The sequence below is a fragment of the Pelecanus crispus genome, chromosome 10 (assembly GCF_030463565.1).
Source record: "Pelecanus crispus isolate bPelCri1 chromosome 10, bPelCri1.pri, whole genome shotgun sequence".
Lineage (NCBI taxonomy): Eukaryota > Metazoa > Chordata > Aves > Pelecaniformes > Pelecanidae > Pelecanus > Pelecanus crispus.
In genome coordinates, this window is record NC_134652.1 from 16,614,465 (window position 1) to 16,633,396 (window position 18,932).

General features: G+C 46.9%; 1 protein-coding gene across 1 annotated transcript in view; it reads left to right on the forward strand.

The window, feature by feature from the left end:
• Nucleotides 1–7,950: 7,950 nt before the first annotated feature.
• Nucleotides 7,951–18,932, forward strand: part of LOC104033799 (ligand-dependent corepressor) — a 54,373-nt gene continuing 43,391 nt past the window's right edge. The window contains exon 1 of the mRNA XM_075717750.1: nt 7,951–8,047. Within this exon, the coding sequence (XP_075573865.1) occupies nt 7,951–8,047 (97 nt within the window). The remainder of the gene's footprint in view (nt 8,048–18,932) is intronic.

The following is an 18,932-nucleotide window of genomic DNA, read 5'->3' on the forward strand; positions in this document are numbered from 1 at the left end:
CAAGGCCAGCTTAAGCAGACGGTTGCACACTGCATCAAATAATTCAGTGATTTCATACCTGAAAGGCTTTAAAGTTCTTGGGCAAGTGCCATCGCAATTAGTCATTTGTCGCTGAGCCTCCAGCGCCTCCCTCATGCCTTCACAGTGACCACAAACATATTTAACATTGAGCATAGTTTTGAACATGGCTGTGAGTGCAGGACACCAATGTCTGACGACGTTCTTGGGCACTGCCTTTATTGTTGTTGTATATCAGGTTTGGGGCTCTTTCATGGGCAACTTGAAGTTCTCAGATTCTTTGCATCCTTCATTTTGGGGCACCTTTGCCAGGTTGCTGGTGTGGAAAGCTCGTAAGGTGCAACGGTCTGTTCCTCTTGTTTCTCTCCTAGGATGCACAAAGCCTTCCTCTGAGCTACCCGTACGCTTGGTTGAGTTAACGTTTTGTTGTTTCCTGTTTCTATAGCATTTATTGTTTTGGCCAAGCTCCTTAGTGAACTGACACCCACAAGACTGTGTTGTCTGCTAATCACCCCGCTAAGAGCTTTGGAACTATGTGGAGATTGCCACCTTTCTTGCAAATTTGACTGAATCAGACCAAAGTTGGTGAAGTTCCTGCAAATTTCCTGACAATCAGCAGCGGCGCAGAGGAAAGATAGCTGACCCTTTCCCTTTGAGTGGGGGAAAAGCAGAACCCAGCAGTTATCCATTCCTTTAGCAGCAAAAAGGCTCATCTGTCACACACATGCATGACCAACTGTGCTGTCATGTGTGAAAGTAAGTGTCATGCAGAGGAGATATGCTTCATGTGTGCAAGGGGCAGTGGCACTGGAGCAAAGCACACAGAACTGAACCAAGTCCGCTTTTCTTTGGATCGTGGTGGCTGCCAGACACAGCCCCAACATAAGGAAAAGATATCTTGCGATCCTATGCTTTGCTTTGCTTTACCAAGGGCAGTTATAAAACCCTGCGGACACATCCAGGGTGGAAAAATATTCCGTGTTGTATTGGTCAGCAACACTCATCTTGAGGGTTTTGTATGTATTTGGATTTGGAGGGCACCTGGGTGTAAATGAAGGGATTTGTCATCTTCCAGCAATATCCCTGTTCTTGACTTTTTGGTTTTTTAACCCATCTTGAGACTTTTGAAGGTATAGCATTATCTACATTTAGCCTCTGCTTAAAGACAAAAGAACTATCTCAAGTCTTATTTGCTGCAGACAGCTCGGATCTTCCAGCTCTATCCTGGTTCCAGGTGAGTGTTACCTTATCCCCTCAAAACAGTTACAGGTTGACATAGTGTTCACCTTCCTGCATGCACCCTTCCTTTTATTACAAAGGTGATCTTTTCTAGTCCATTTATTCAACCCTCCAGCTTTCCTGTTCCTTTAATGGGGATAAACTCCCTGTTGCAAACCCCAGATTATTTCTGTCCACCTTCTAAATCTATTGCTTTCTATTTACATTAATATTACAATTACTGACAACACATTGCCTTGTGCACTGAAATCCATCCTAAACTTAATGACTATCTCCTTTGCTTTCAGGCTGATAGTCTGTCTGTCTCTAGCAAAGCTGCTATTGCACGTGACACTAAAACCCTCTGAAAAAGGGATCTGATTGTCCATCCCGGGCGCACTCCATGGTAGTTTGCAGACTACTGCCCAGCAGCGTAAACCACAACGTTTCCCTTCCCACTACCTGTGGATCATGGCGTGGTCGCTCTCTGCTGTCCTCAGCTTGACTGCCTCTCATCTGCCAGGATCTGTTGCAGGATGCTGGATGTGCAGTCGTATCCACAGTGTCAAAACATGGCCCACAAGCTTTGCTTGGATGAAGTGACTTTGGGAGTGATTTTTGCCGCACAGCAAATGCTGAATGCCTTGTCAAAGGTTAATTTTGTGTCTCTTCCCGTTGACTTGGATAGACTTTCCAAACTGCAGTGTTGTCTCCTTGGCCTGTGATCAGTCATGGTCTCCTCTATGATTTCACTTCTTTTTTTTTAATTCCAGGAAAAAAAAAAATCTACCTTTTTAGGTTTTGTTTCAGTGTAGGATGGAGTACAGACATTTGTGTGAGCACCTCCCTGCAATGGGCCTGGGACAAGCATTCAGTCTTGGCTTGTGTTATTTTACCTCTGTAATCCGAAGTTTGCTGCAGGGAACAATCCTGTCCTGGCGAGAAAACTGAGAAGATCTCTCTCTCTCTTGTTACTATAAATCATTTAACAACGTTAATATATTGGAATTAAGCCACATTCCTCAGAATAAGGCATGTTTCTCCTTAACCTTCAGTGAGGTCTCATTTGTGGCTCTACTTGACGGGACATAGTCTGCGTTTGGTTCTGCTTGGCTGGGGGCTCCCTAGAGGACTGGGCCACTTGCTTCTTCATTCAAAAGTTCACAGAGTGGGGATAGAAGCAGAGTTTGTGCAATATGGAAAATATGATTTGCTGATGACTGGCAGAGGGTTACAAAATTGAATTTGTGCCTTTTTTCTCACTTGTCTGTCTTCGTACTTGTGATTCAAACTGCCTTCCTGAGACTGCGGTACCCCGCATTTCCACTGGGCAGATTTCCTTCTCACCTTTCCCTGCTTCCCACACCACCTCTCCACAGCAGGAGCGCTGCCTAATCTGGGCTTTCCCTCGAGTGTGTGAGGTGCTACGCTGAGAAGGAGTCCCAACCTCCTTGTCTGGGGCCCACAACAAAGGCTGACTGAACCCTGGGAAGCTGCAACACGTCCATGTGCTCTTTTGTGCCCTGCCTCTGAGGGGACCCATCGCTGACCTGTAGGTTTGCATGCACTTGGCAGTGCGCTACTGCCTGTAGCAGATGTACGGAAAAGTGTTTTGCTGGCACATCCACTTAAGAAAGAGGATAGTCCAAGGCTGCCTGTGCAAGTCTCACTTCACTGCAGCTGGCCTGTTTCGTTCAGACATCTGCTGTGCTGATGGAGAAGGTGCCACTTTCAGAACGGGGTTGCCTCAAGCACCAGCCACACGGGAACCAGACTCTTGCAGATGAGCAATTTACAGTCCATCCCCTTCTCCCATTTCTGTGTATTCGTGCTGCAGGACCAGAGAGGCAGGCAGTTTACAGGGGGTGTGGGGGGGTAAATCCTGGTTCCACTGAATCCCATAAAGGCCGTGCGATTCCATGGGGCCATTTTTTATTCCCACTACTTCCCTGCCTCTGGCATCTCTGGGGCTATAACGATAGTGGGTGTGGTGCAAGACCGGGTGAGAAGACGGGTTTCTGCTCTAACGTCTTTCTGCGTATTTTCTGTTCCTATGGCAAAACGGATGTTGGAGAGACTTGCTGTAGAATCTGCCTTGAAAGTCTTACCTCTGAGATGCCAGGCCCTGCTCGGTGTTAAGTGAAATTGTCTGCAGCTCATTAACATCAAAGCATTTTCTCCACTGGTCTGGGCAGCTCAGTAGTAACCAGCAGATGAACCAGAGAGCAGCTACGCTCTCTGCTAAGCTTTGCCTGCAAACAATTAACATCAAAGGGGAGCCACTGTGAAACAGGGGAAAAACAACGCTCCCACTGCAGCAAGTCTCATGGCTGGTGGGGAAGCTGGGGGAGGTCGAAGCTCCATCCCAGCTAGAGAGTTTGTGCCGAGACGTTTGCAGGAGCAAGCAGAGGAATGGCTGATGGGGCCCGCTGATGGTGTTGGCCAAGGAAATGGTGGATCCACTTTGGTTTGAACAAAACTGTCTGACAGTGTTGGTGGTAGCGTGGTGCAGGCTCTGGTGTATCAGACCTGGTCCAGCCTAATTCTGGGATCAAGTCAGATCTGCCATTGCCTTGCTGTGTTGGTGGTTGCTCACTTAGCCGTCTCTCTTGCTGGGTCTGCTGAGGCCAGCCCCACTGTTCTTGACACCCTTCTTCTCCATCCCTCTGAACCCAGAAGTTTTGGCTAGTGATTCCAGATGTTGCTGCCCTTTTTTTTTAAGTGGACCTTGATCCTCTGTTTGCTCTTCCCCACAGAAGGCCTGTGGAATTAAACCAGTTCTTAGATTACAGGACAATTCGCTGCTTCTAGTTCTCAAGCACTTTCTCCTGCCCTATGTACTGGATCCTCTGGGTCATGCTTTCCTCATCCTCTTCCTCTCTGCTTTGGCAGTGGGTAAGAAGTCCAAATTGTTGGTATTTATCACACTAACGGTGTGATTAGCCGGGGCGGGGGGGCCAGCAGGGTCTGGCAAATGAATTAACTCTCATACTCACCCACTGATTTTTTTACCACAGCTCATACATGTCCCAGTCAGAGCTCAGTAGCTTCTTGGTAGGTGCTATGCCAGCACAGAATAGAAATGTGGGGCTATCTCAAAGAGTTTGCTATATAAGCATCAGTCTAGGAACAGAGGATTGCAAAAAAAAGAGAACATCAAAACTGGAACTCTCTATTAATAAATGCTGGCGGTCAAGATTAGAGATAATATAACCACAGTGAGATGTGCCAGCCAGCGCACGCTTCCTTCCTGCTAGCTCTGCCATGGCAGTGCTAACCTCCAGCCACAGGGAAGATGATAGAGCTGCAAGGCACAGCCAAAACAGTTAAATCCACCAAGGCTCATGAGTCAAAGTTGTAAGATGTGACTTTCAAGCAAGATACTTTCTCCAGAGGGCAGGCACGCTTTGTGGAAAAGCATACCTAATTCTGTTCATGCTTGCTCAAGAAAAATATGTCCAAAACCGATCAGGTGGTCTGAAGGACAGCTAATACCACCCAGGCAATAGTCAAATGCCACAGAAGGAGGAACTATGGAAATTTGTCTTGTCCACCCCAGAAAAAGGAGGGCCACGTGGAATCTGTGCACAGAATTGTATCGGGGGAAAGCTGGGGAGAAAAGATGCTTTAAAAGAGCAGTGCAGCACGACGTGGGTGTAAGCGGATTGGGGAACATGGGCTGCTGGTATATTAGGAGCGGGTCTGCAGCCACTAGGGAAGGGAAATTTGGGGGCAGCCTCCTGAAAGGAGTTAGCAGGAGCAAGAAACCAAACTTGCTCTGCAATGGAGATTGATAAATTTAAGACCAGCGTCGTATCACCCAGTTGCCTGGCACAGCAGGGATGCCAACTGAGTGCAGAAGAAAGGAGACAGTAACAGCTTGACAGCCAATAGCCATGCAGACAGCAAGTTAACTACCTCCAAGTTTATTTTGTGGCCATCGGAGCAAGAGAAGAATCTTGCAAGGAAGAATTTGCAGGAAGGCTTTCACGAAGACCACAGTGGGCAGGCACTAGTCCTGGTGTATCTGGACTGACAAGACACGAGGTCAGCAGTCGTTAACCTCTCTAGCAGCTTGTCCACCCGCTGTTGTAGCTATCATCCAGACTGCAGACAGAAGTTCCCTGCTGGATTCTAGAGCATTCATGTTGCAATCCTTTTGTTTAGATCATCTACCTCTCAGGGAAGAAGTGTTTCTGTGGTTAGTACAGTGCCTAACAGACTTTTGAACTGGCTCTAGCAAGTGGCATGCCTGGACTTTGAGTGGAAGGAAGATTCCCCACTGCCAACACAAGGACTCTGGAAATGAAGACTCCAATGGCTCATCAGACTGCAAACAGGGTGGAACGAAGGCCAGGTTATCACTAACAACTGGAGTGAGGTGCAGCTAAGGGGATCACTCCTGAGCAGAGGTGCCCAAAGAGCTTTCCTGCTGTTTGTAGCAGAGAAATTCTCCATAGCTCATGCTTGCTTTCTTCCCACCACCAGTGGCTTTCAAACCAGGACTGGGATTCCCTGGTCACTAAACCAGGCTGCTGCACTCACAAAAACAAGCTTTGCATTGCCCTCTTCACAAGGAAGCTGCATCTTGAAACAGGCTCTTGCTACTCTGGTTGCTGTCCGCTCCAGGAAGCTTCACCTCCTACAGTTAGAAACCATCCTCTGACCTTCTCCACAAGAAAAGAGCCAATTAATAATCTGTCCTTATGCTATCATTGGGCTTCAGATAGCTCTGTCCCTTCCTTGAAATTTACACCCTTTCCCCACTGGAGCTTCCGTGGTACATTGGCAGAGCAATCACACGCTCGGTTTTGCTTTCCTTTTGCTGGACTAGCCAAACTGAACTGTCCTAGTCTCCTTTTGTAGGACAGGCTCATTGCTCTCCTACTTGTGTGCACCAAGAGCCTGCTCTGTGCCTCTTGGAGCTCCCTTTGAATGGGACAACTGGCTTACTGCAGCTGCAACTGCACCCGAACAGTGGCTGAAACACTTCTCTATCTCCACAGGAAATATCTTATCTGGGACATCCTACTACATCTGCATACAGCCAGCTTTGACCTCTCCACCTTTCAAAGTCCCTAATTGTGTGCAGCTTGGCAAGGTGAGGGTAATGGCTCCAGTGGCGAGGGTGGGGGGATAAAGGCCACAACTCCTGGGTTTCTTCTCTGGCCTTGCTGCAGGGTTTGGGGTAAGACATTTCACCTTTCCGAACTCATCCCCCGAGCCTGCAGAAAGCTGGTGCCGATGTTTTCCTCCTGCACAGACACCAGGCGGTACCACGCCTGTCCTCCCTTACCTATGAACACGCTCACCGCTTGCCATCAGAAAGGGTGTTAGTGCATCAGCAACCCCCTTACAGCATCTGAGCTCATGCTGGAGGGAGGTCTTTGTTCTTGTGGCGTAAGGCTGAAGGGTAAATGGACGCCGCTAAAGCACAGGAGGTGGTTGTGTCAGGGAGCTGTCGCTGCCGGGTCGGTATCGGGAGGCCTCTTGGCCGTTGCATATCAGTGTCTTTCCTTTTCACGATGGCCACCAATAGACCTGGTGGTTTTAACTACGCTGTGAGCGGCTGAGCAGATTTCACCTCTTCCTGACAGAAAGCTATGTGGCCTGCTCAGGGGTGGGATGTCCCCTCAGGGGTGGGATGTCCCCTGAGGAGCCAGTGACCCTTCTGGGGTGGGATGTCCCCTGAGGAGCCAGTGACCCTTCTGGGGTGGGATGTCCCCTCAGGCGCCAGTGACCGTTCTGGGGTGGGATGTCCCCTCAGGGGTGGGATGTCCCCTGAGGAGCCAGTGACCCTTCTGGGGTGGGATGTCCTCTCAGGAGCCAGTGAACCTTCTGGGGTGGGATGTCCCCTCAGGGGTGGGATGTCCCCTCAGGCGCCAGTGACCATTCTGGGGTGGGATGTCCCCTCAGGCGCCAGTGACCATTCTGGGGTGGAATGTCCCCTCAGGAGCCAGTGACCGTTCTGGGGTGGGATGTCCTCTCAGGGGTGGGATGTCCCCTGAGGAGCCAGTGACCCTTCTGGGGTGGGATGTCCCCTCAGGGGTGGGATGTCCCCTCAGGCGCCAGTGACCATTCTGGGGTGGGATGTCCCCTGAGGAGCCAGTGACCCTTCTGGGGTGGAATGTCCCCTCAGGAGCCAGTGACCCTTCTGGGGTGGGATGTCCTCTCAGGGGTGGGATGTCCCCTGAGGAGCCAGTGACCCTTCTGGGGTGGGATGTCCCCTCAGGAGCCAGTGACCGTTCTGTGGTGGGATGTCCCCTCAGGGGTGGGATGTCCCCTCAGGCGCCAGTGAACCTTCTGGGGTGGGATGTTCCCTGAGGGACAGTCACTCAGGGGTGGGATGTCCCCTCAGGGGACGGTGGCCGCTCAGGGGACGGTGACCCCCCCGGGCTACGTCGTCCCCTGAGGGGAGGACTGGCGGCCCCCGGCGACGGGACAGCGCCCCTCGGCGGGCGGGCGCGGCGGCGCCGCACGTGCGGGCGGGGGGGTGGCGGTGTGTGAGGCGGCCGCGCGGGCGCAGGCGCGCGGCGGGAAGGGGCCGGCGGCGGGGCGGGGCGGCGCGCGGCGGCGCCTGCGTGGCGCGGCGAGGCGGGCGCTGAGGGCGGGTGGGCGTGGCGCGGCGCGGCGCGCGGCCCTTCCTTCCCGTCCCTGCCCCCCTGGCCGTGCCCGCCGCCGCCCCCACCCCCACCCCCGCCCGCCGCCCAGAAGATGGCGAGCCCGTGCGGGCGGCAGCAGTGCTCCATCGAGAGGCGCGGCGTCCGCCACCAGCTCGATTCGTGGCGACACAAGCTCATTCACTGTGTAGGTGAGGGACGGCGGCGCGACGGGGAGGCCGGGCCTGGCCGGGCCCCGCGGCGGCGGCGGGAGAGGCTCCGCCGGGGGGGGGGGGAGGCTCCGCCGGGAGGGAGCCGTGAGGCGAGCGGCACCGCGGCCTGCGGGCCCGCCCCCCTCCCCCCGCCGCCGCGGGCCGCCGTGAGGCGAGCGGTGCCGGGCCGGGCCCCGCCCTTCGCCGGGGAGGGAGCCGGGAGGGGGGTCCTGCCCTGCCCTGCCCTGCCCTTTTGTGCGGCCCCTGTCAGCGCCGCGCCCGCTCCTCCCCGCCCGGCCCGGCCGCGGCCCCTTCAAACTTGTTTACGGCGGGGCCGGGGCCGCGCCCGCCGGCGGGGAGCGGCCTGCCTGTCACTGCCCATCCGCCGCCGCGGGAGGCGAGGCGAGCCCGGCCCGGCCCGCCTGCCCCCGGCCCGCCGCCGTCGGGCGAGGCGGGCGGGAGGGAGGGAGGGAGGCCGGGAGCCGGCGGCGGCGCGCCCGCCCCGCGCCCCAGCGGGAGAAGCAGCGGGGGGAGGCTGGGGAGGGGGGAGCGCGGTGGCGGGGCCGGCGGAAAGTTGTGGATCGGGGTGCCGGATTGACGCCGTGAACCCGGAGCGGGGCCGCGGGGGTTAAAAGGATGTGTGATTGCTTTTCTATTCTCTCCCCCCCCCTCCCTTTTTTTTTCCCTCCTCCTTCTCTTGTGCGGTTTGTTGTTATGCAGGCTCCTTGCAATCAAATATTTGGGGTTTTTGAAAAAGAAGTTCCCGACGCCCTTTCATCTCGAGTAACTTTCTCCATTCAAAAACCAGATTTTGCCCTTTTCTCTTTCCCTAGTGAGAAATCGAGGCCTTTTCTACGGGTCCCAAAATACACGTAAATGCCAGCTCTAGGCCAGGAATTCGGTGGGTGTCTGCACAGAATAGGTTTGACAACAGTAGACTATGAACTTCCAGCATGATCTTAAAAATCTCTAACCACAACACTGGTATGTCTTCTTGTTTGGCCTCCTGCTTTTAATTGAGCACAAATCCTCATTTTATTTTTAAATATGCAAATATGACTATAATCTGCCAGTGACTGCTCAGCGTAGGTAATCTGTAATAACGTTCACAGATTCACTTTAGTTCCTTGTGTGCAGAGTTAAACCTCTTATTGTCAGTTAGCTCAGCATCCTAGTTCATTATCGGGGATTTGAAATACCATTTTTGGTTACACCAGGAGTTGTAACTGCTGCCGTATATATTTTTGGCTTCATCTAAATGCTTAAATTTCTGTAATATAAAAGTGTGCACTAGATGCTTGTTAACTCCAGATTAATATGAGCAATTAACTTGTTTTAAGCATAAAGCGATTCAAGGGCAATACATTGCTGAGAAACTCAGGCTCTACTCAAAAGTGCTGGTTTTTCTTTCCAAACAATTATTGATGCTTCTAGATGCTGTTTATGGGTTTTTATTTTGATTCTGGCTTTGCTATGTTAGGAACGTTTTGTTGGCTTCCACCTCTGCTTGAACTGGATTTCTTTTATTTCTATCTTCTTTTCTCATCTCCTCCTACCTTGGCTGCTGGGGATCACCTGTTCTAGTCCTTTCTAAACTCCCTATTTGCAGCATGTCATCTTGTCTTCCTCTTGGTCCCTGCTGCTTTGTCGTTGGGTCCTTCAGGCCTCCAGTGGAGCTGTCCTGCTGCTCAGAGTTTAACTAGATAGCTGTGAGGACTAAGGGGCGGGGGAGAGAAAGGGAAAAAAAGGACAGTCTCAAAGCTGCTTTTGAAGATCTTGTGTTGGGGTGGAATGCAAGAATTGTGTCTGTTCGTTATGCTCCTCTTTGCGAAAATCTTGGGTAGCTAGACAAGTTTGTGTTATCTACAGACTCAAGGAAAGCACTACGTTATTAAAGTTCTTAGCAACCCTACGTGCTAAAACTTAAAACAAACACCACCACCACCCCCTGCCACCCCCATTTATACACACCCTGTTCCACTTCCCTAGAGCCATTTAAATTGCCAGCTCCTGGAGAGGTTGCTTTCTCCTCTGTCCCTTCCATCTCTCTTCCTCATGCTTAAATTTGATACATACGTTTTGTTCCTCTGAAAGATTTCCCTCTGAAAGTCCCTCTGTGTGTGTTTAACAAAAGATATTGTGAACACTGTTAAGGACAGAGTTGACTGGGATTTTTTGGAGGTAAAGTACAAAACCATTTAAAAAAAAAAAAAAGTCCAAAGTGTAACAGTACTATGTGACTTTTATCTTGATAGCACTATGTCATAAATAGTTTCAGCCTCAAATTGATCAGCTTTATGAGATCTTGGGACCTGCCCTGTTCCTAGTATGAATCTTGCATCAATTGTTGGGTCATATAAATGTGTTAATTGTTACCTTTTTTGTTTTTGATATTTTTTTCATAGAATTGTAAAAGGTTTATTGCACTAGCCCAGAATGTCCAGCTGAAATTATGCTGTGATCTTAGCCCCTTTCCCCAAATACATCTGCATTACCCTTTTAAATGAGTTTTGACAATGTTCCTTGAGATTTGGTAGTGGACTGTTAAATGATGTTCTGTTTCACCTTGGCTGTTTGTAGAAGTCTTTAAGAATTTGTTCCTTCAGTAAATACTGATAGATAAATACAGGGAAGTGGAGTATGGGAAAATCCTTCTTGTCGCTTCAGAAATACACATGCATATTTAGTTCTGGAAGTAAACCTGAGGTGTGTGGGATTCTCTGTGTTAGCATTGTTCCCTGAAAAGTCATTCTAATACCACACTGTGGTAGTCAGAAAAAATAAAGCCTGTGGTTTGAACTAGTGCATGTGGCAATAAAAATGGCTTAAGTAATTCAGTTTTCCCTCTTGTTTCTTGCTTCTGCAATAGGCTGCTCTGTTGGACTGTGGCTTCGTGACAGTTTGTCAAACTAAGCTTGTGCTCTTAAGGGGAGCAAAACCACATGGGGCTGAAGGACCACCTTTGCCCACAGGGAGCCAATTCAGGGGAGCTATGCTAGCAGAAAGCATCATCTTTTGGAGGGAGTAGAATAATTTTCTGCTAGTATAGCTTGCTGAACTGGCTTGCTGTCGGGTCAAGCAAATACCAGTGCTAGCACAAGGAAGAGGGTGAGAACACATAGCTGGTGGAAAGGCAAAGAGTGAGAACGCAGCAGCAGAGACACAGATGAGTTTGAACTGTCACAGAGTTGCACCTTTGGTTGTGCGAGCACAGCTTTTTGTGGGAGGCAGCTCAGGGAACTGATCTGGCTTAAACCTTCCTTCCTCACTGTGCATTTCCAGCCTCTTTTTTGGGGGAGGGAGGTGGGGGACAAGTCCCAAACAGTTGTGTTGATGCAGTGATGCAACTGGGGGAGCAGCATGCTGTGGCCCGGAGGTGGAGGGAAGTGTGGAGAAGGGCCATCTAAGCTCTCTTTGCAGTGAGATTCCTTGGGCTGTTGAACCACAGTGCAGGAAGGTAGCTGGGAGCAGCATGCAGCATCTTGATGCCCTGGTAGGACTTCGATTCTAGAGACGTGATACGCCAAATGGTAACTATTTGATGCTGATATATGAGCGCTCTGTACCAATCTTGAGTGTTAGCATCCTTCCCAGTGGCCAAAAGCAGATACCTAGAGACAAATGTATGTGGTGATTTCCACCCCCCCTTTTCTTTTCTTTTCTTTCTCCCCCTCTCCCAACCTCCAGTCACTTGCTGTTCAGGCACTTGCTGAATTGGAAATGGTTGATGAGATCAGATCAGCTAAGGAACGGGGAGTTTGAGGGAGGAGAGAACCTACAGATCACTGAAACGCTCCTGACACATTTCATACAGGCAGTAATAGCATTGCAATGCTTTGTGGTTCCTGGAGTGATAGTACGAGGTGGTCGCATACATTTCTACTAGCTGGTGATGCTTGGCCCTTTGTTAAATATTAGCTATACTCTTAGAGACTCCCTGACTGAATTACAGCCTGTGTTGTGGGGTGGGGGCAGGGAGGGGAATGTAGCAGTGATCCTAGTTTTGGGACCAAAATGATGATTTAAAGGGAAAACCTGTAACATTCATGTAAGATTTCCAGTCATCTTGAGCTCTGTTGGTGTTTCATTGAGATGCTGCTTAGCTGTTGATTTTACTCTTAAGCTGTTAAAATAAGCTGAAGTAATTTCCTTTTTTTTTTTTTTTTTTAAATTATCATTGCTGGTGAAATACTGCAACCCAAGTACATGATCTGTTTCTGTATACTAATTTGTTGAATAGTGATGGTCTTCCCTGACCATAGGTATTTAGGGCTAAAGTGTGGATCCTGTGGAAGAAATAGGATACATCAGGAAGTATTAGAAGCTAATATTAATCAAGAGAAGGTGTGTAACAGTTGAATAATTCTGAAATCTTTATTACATTTTCTTATCTTGATTATTGGTTGGGTATAGTTCCAGCCTGTATGTGGATATGAATTAGCTGCTGCTTCCAAACAGTTAGCCGTGTTATCTCATTGTTTTGGAAGTAGGCTTGAGTCTCCAAGTGTTTAACATAGTTCAAAGGGCGGATTGTATTTCTTTGTTCCAAAATGAGAAAGCTTATTATAGCCCTGATATTGATAAAAAATAATAATCAAAAGCAAGTTAGCTGAAATTGTGCTAAAGTAAAAGTTTAAATGTAGGGCTATTCTAAGCTGGTATCTGTTTTAGATACGCCCCCAGCCATGTCCCCAGCAAATGTGCAAGTGGTACTATTTGCCTTATTTCAACCTGCGTGTCATGTAGATGCAGCTTGTGGCTTTTTTTACTAATATAAATCCATGGTACAGAAACTTTACAGTATAGTAGCTGAAGATTTGTTCAAGAAGATCTGGTCTACACACAAACATTTTTGCCTGTTGGCAGGATGGATACACGGAGGGAGAATTACCCTTTTCTTACAAAGTTATGCCAGGAAAAAAATTGAAGCAGCTGTCACTTAAAAATAAAAATCTTTAGTTGTAGGGAGTGAAATTTACAGCTTGATATTTAGCTTTACTTTAAATGTGCGTGGAAGGATGGTATGCATCTGAAAAACAGTAGAAGTTGAACTGCGGGGGACGCATCTAGATCTGTTTCAAATATCTCTTTGGATTCACCATAAATCACTTCAGATTTGCCCTTGTTTCTCTGTTTGCAAATGAAGTATAACTTCTACCCTGACAGGGACAATGTCAACCAAACAAAAGTATATTCAAAAAAATCTTGATAATAACTTCATATTATACCCTCTTGAGGAGTTCTTCTGGTGGCTGTGGCATGAAAGTTTGGACTGGGCCAAATCACTTGGTTTGTTTCACATTTCAACAAAAATCTATTTTAATTTGTGTGAAGTAATAACTGTCACTGCAAGGTGGGAGGTTTCCTTCTTGGGACATGTTCATCCTGCAGGAAGTATAGGGTTTTTCAACTTTTAACTAAGAGCTAATGACATTCAGAGTCCATCCACTTTCAATAGAACTTCTCAAAATGAATTACAGTAATCCATTCTGTGCATGCAGGAAATACTCCAAATCTACCTAGATAAAATCTTTGTAGTATTTATACTGAGATATATATATACACACTACAGTTTTACAGCTTTGTGGTATTGCACCATTTTAAAAGAGTACCTGAAGGACTGTTCACATTTTTTAAGCCATTTTTGACAGTTTGTGCTGTATATTGATGATAATTTAAATACTCTTATGTACAGATATACAATAACTACACTTTAATTAAGAATGGATGATACACAATCCCATTTCTTGTGCTCAGTTGTCTAAATCTTTATTGTATAGTACTTAAATGGCTTAATGCTCTGCCATCTTAGGCTGTCCAGACAAGTACTGTCATGTGTTTTGGTTGCGGTTTTTTTTTTTTTTCTTTTGTCTGAGAACTTGTGTTCTTTCATGGCTAATATAAAATAACAGTGAGAGTACTCCCAAAAAGTCAGTTTAGGCAAGGTTTGAGGAAAACCAGACATTTAATAGGGTTAAAGAAAGGTAACCCTGTCATACTGATTGGGGTGAAGGGGACATTACTGCAGTATTTTACATGGGGCTTTCCAGTCCTCTTCCTCACCATCCTATGTATATGTGTTTTCACTCTTAAGAGGATGAAGCTATGGTTCTTGAAGTTTACTGGGATAGATACTTCTAATTCTCTGAGAACTACAAAGCTTTCTGGATTTTCTGAGGGCTGGGTTGGACAGGATGGGCTGAGCCAATCTAGGCTCTACCTCTGGCCAAAAGGGGTGGTACTGCTTGTTTTTACTAAATGACAGAACCTGCTGCAAAACCAGCTAATCTTTTGGTGATACTTAGTAACCTGAGTCATCCTAGCTAGGAATGAGTTGAGCGGGAGAGCTCATCTGAAGCATTGGATGGGATCATGTCCGTGGGGTGGAGGGAAGGGGAGAGAACAGAACAGCCTCCTCCAAAGGCAGGGAGTTTCCTGGTTTGCATCTTCTGTCTTGTAACTGCACTACAGAGCCTGGTTATGTTTGACAGCAGTGCTGTCTAAGCTGGCTTAAATAGTCCCCTCTGTGCTGGCACAACTATGTGTGGCAGCTTGGTGAATCAGTTCCCTGACTAGACCTGACTGGAAAACAATCTTTTTTTTTTTTTTTTGCTACAACATCTGCAGGGGATGGAGAGGCAGAGAATGAAGAGTTGAGGCTATTCAACTGGCGTTGTCACACATGCACAAATCCAAGTTGTCTTTTGCTGAATAAGTGCTAATTTCTGCATGCATCGTGTTCACTTACAGTAGCAGGAAGATTGCTTCAGTCTCCCTCTTCAAAGCACTATGGGTTATACCATGCTCTGTCCCTGATAATGAACTGTGGGCTTTGCTTTCCCAACCATGCTGGATGCTCTTGTCCAGTACCTCCTTTAATAAGTTGCAGCTTTATACCACCTCTCCCCAGTATCTCTGCAGGCCTCTGGGGTTCCTCACTTCTCTCTGATAAATCTGTGGCCTCAGCTTCTTTTGGGAAATGAGAACTTCAACTTCTTTCTTTTTTTTTCTTGTGGAATGCTGTACTGTTATTTCTCTGGACATTTTCAAGTCATTTACCTTTTACCTCAGATTTAGTTTGCCTGGTATGCTGTGTAGTATCGTGTGTTCTTTTATGGGGACTTGACAAAAAAATTCAGCTCTCAAAGCTGAGTAGGAGATGTAAGCTACACATCAACACTGCTGGCAGATGAAAGATGAAGTAGAGGTTATGGTGTTTCAACACTTCTGCAGGACACCACTTCCTACGTAGTAAAATTGCTATTAGGTGATGTCTCCATCTGGTTTTTCCACTCCTCTTGCAGAGAAGAGAAAGATGGTACTCCTGTTGCATTTTCCATAAGCGATGGCAAAGTGGCTGCACAGGGAAGACTTGCAGGGAGACAAAGGATGTTCCTTATGCCCTGAGGACCATGATATTTTATGGGAGGGAGAAGAGGGGGAGAAAAGAGGACTGGACAAGAGCCTAGTATTCATTAACAAAGGAAGCTTTCAGAAACTGAATCCAGCAGTGTGGAAAGACATCAGAGGCCACCAGGCAATCTTAACTCTTCAGTTGAGTTTACTAATGAAAAATTTCCTGGTTCTCTTTGAACATTTTTTTGCATACGCTTATAGTACAGGCGTTTCAATGTCTAGCTGGAGAGAATTGCCTAGATGAGTCTATCCGATGTGGTCTTTGGCCCTCCTCTGCTGTTACTAGGTTAGGGTGGTGGCCATGTTTCGAAAGTGGAGTAACTGACAGTAGGAAGAGGAACGGGTAGTCAAGCTACATAAGTTCTTCATTTCTTGATTTCTTTTTTCGTTGGTTACACTAACAAAAGGATGTGAAAGTTTCAGCCCACAGCCTGCAATTCCCCACTCTAATACTTCCAGGCCAGTACACAGCGCTAAGGCTCTTGGCCCTGTTCTCCTGAGCACACAGTGGTGTCAGTCATTCGTCTGTAGCAATCTGCTGTTTGACTCCCTTTGCTACTGTATATGTGTTACAGGCGGCAGCTCTGTGTTACCTGTGTAATAGACTTTTTGAATTCAGCCTCCTGACAGGCTAGTCCTGCGGCTGTTAAACTCTCCGTGGCAATTCGTATGCACAAAGCTCTTGCGTACTCCACCTGTGCTTAATGTGTGGACAGCCATGTGGGTCAGTTTTGAAACTGCATCATGGGACAGCAACAGTCAGAGTACTGTGCTTGTACACTTTGGCCAGGGAGTCTTGTGGCCAGAAGAGCCCTCTCTTAGCCTGTGCCTTGTGTCCTGCAGTCTTGGGCTTCTTAAGAAATACATAAATATAGTGGAACACACAAAATGGATTGTGATTAGACCTTAGTGGCTTTGTTTAAATGGTGATAGCAGAATGGCTTGCTTGGCTCTTGGCTTTTTGGCAGTTATTTTGTCCTTCTTGTCAACAAGTTGAAGATAAGCTGGTGTTATAGCAGATGTTTTCTCAAGTTCAGTCATCTCCTGGGTTAAGACTTGTAATTGTGGCAAAAATGGTGAAAGCTTTGTAGGTGATGCTTTATTGTGATCTCTAGATGCGTTTCTGAAAACATGCCATTGTATCCTTTGCGTGAAGAGAAGTTTTTGCAGAGGTGGACACTTAATAACTTCCATTTTGCTCTGCAAAAACAAGAGAATAGGAAATCATGGAGGTCATTTCCTTTTCTGGCCTAAGAAAACTTAAAAGCAATCTTCTCAAAGCAGTGATTCCTTTTACATCCTTTAGAAAAGGAGCATAGCTACCCTATCCCTAGCTTTCCCATTTATATTTTGAAGTGATTAGTGAAACTTAAGTTTATACGATTCTATAATCTCTCTTCTGGGGTTTCTTACAAGGGTCTTTCTTATTTCTTATGGAAAAAACAGCCATCTGATAGTCTTCACTTCCAAAATGGGCAACAAGAAAAACTTCTCTTGGAAAAAAACTCCTGCACTTTTGTTTAGATGATCGTTTCTTGATCTGATTGACCTCACTGCTAAGTAAGGGGAGTGCCCCTTGGTGGTTTTAAATGTCCTTTGGAAAAGTTGTACTGCTATTCAACTGGAAGTGGAATGTTTCAGTGACCTTAGTGGTTATCATTTATCTGTATACTGTAGCTTACTATATTTCAAAATATTACAAGATCGAGTGAAGGGCGGAAAACTGTGAGGGAAAAACTAAGTGTGACATGTTGGTTATGTGTAGGTTTAGATGAGTATCCATACTTCAGAATGTGTTGTGTAAGACAGGTGTACCGAGCCTTCGTAAAAATGAACTGTCCAAGTCTCTTGGAGGGGGAAAAAGTAACTTTTTCCCTGAAATGTTTCCATGAATGTTTAGGTTATTCTAGCTTATACTTGGGGGACAAAATTATAGCAAGTATAACACTAATTTTGGTGTTTCTGGTTAAATGCTTAACTACTGCCCACACATTTATCTTGGTTTTTTTATACTTTTCTGTCCTCCTTGTCATCCTGTGCATTCATACAAAGTAATAAAAATGTGATCATCTGGAACTGTATGGTAAGATGCTATGAGAAACTGGTTCTCATATCTTACAGGAGTACTTTGTAGATTCTTGACAAAACCTCATCCCTTGGTCTTGCCTCTGCAGTTTTTCTTTAGTGATGTGCAGTGATTTGGGAGTGAACAGCTTCAGTGCTCAGTTGAGACAGGCCATGAGGAAGTCCATTTTGCATATAATCTTTTGAATTTAGCAGGAATGCCATATTTATTTCTTGAACAAGACTAACCCATTAGGGGAAGAACTGTGTTTTGCCAGGACTCTCTTAAATCAGTGGTTTTCAACCTGGAGTTGGCAAGAAGCAACTGTGGAAAAACAAGGCTATTGCCAGTAGTTTAAATTGCGTGGGGTCTTTATGCTTTTCAGGAGCCCACAGTTTGAAAATTACTGCTCTAAATGATTTGTAAACAAGGGCTGTTTTTCCTTTTCAAATTGGCTGTAGGTGTTAAGGAGTATGAGTTGATATTTAGTCGTCAATTGGATGAGGATTGAGTTTTATCTTTCCTTTCTCTTCTTGTACCTAATAATTTAAAAGTATATTTTATCCAAAAATGGATATCACAGAGGAGAGTAACCCTGGAAAACTTCAACTTGAAAGCTAACTTCTGGAAAAAGGTCAGAGTGGTGTTAAGTAGGTCTGGTTTAAGTGCTGCACTGCCTGTACTCAGGGCTTCTGTATTTTCCCTTCCCCTTTCCCTTCCCCTTTCCTGAAGGCCGCACTCCTGCTACAGAGTTTGTGCTGGATCTAAAGATTTCATTAGCACTCCTTCCTTACATGGTTGTGAAGGGAACTTTGAATTCACAGGCTTGAGTGTAAACTGATGCAGTCTCAGTGCCATGCGTTGGCAGATACCCTGAAACAACAGGTAAACTGCCTTTCTGGTCTCAAGAGGACGTGAATTTATTTATTTTAGTGACTAAAAGGTGTTTAAAGTATGGAATGGGTACTGCTGTTCTGGGTGTCAAAGCCCAAATAGTCTCCATCCTGACCACTCATCCAGCTTACTCTGTTTTACTGGAACCATAGCTGAGGTCGCAGACTGAGCGCACTAACAGTACAAAATTGAATATAGAGTTCAGAGGTTACTCTGCTCAACAAGTTACTCAGTTTCAAATTAGATTAAAAATTGACTCCGTAAGTTAAAGATGTTGCAGAACTGTAGTCTACTTTGCCGTGGAGGCTGCACTCCTTGCCTATAACAAACAGATTGGTTCTTGTTCCTAAATCATCTGTTTGCCTGTGACTAATCTTGAATTCGTATCTTCCTGCTGCTTGTACTTTGAACTGAATTCTGTGCTCCAAATAAGAACAGCAGATAGGGCTTTAGATTTTCTCAACCCGCCGTAGCCCAAAGACTGCTCCTGCCCCTAGGATAGGAAATGCC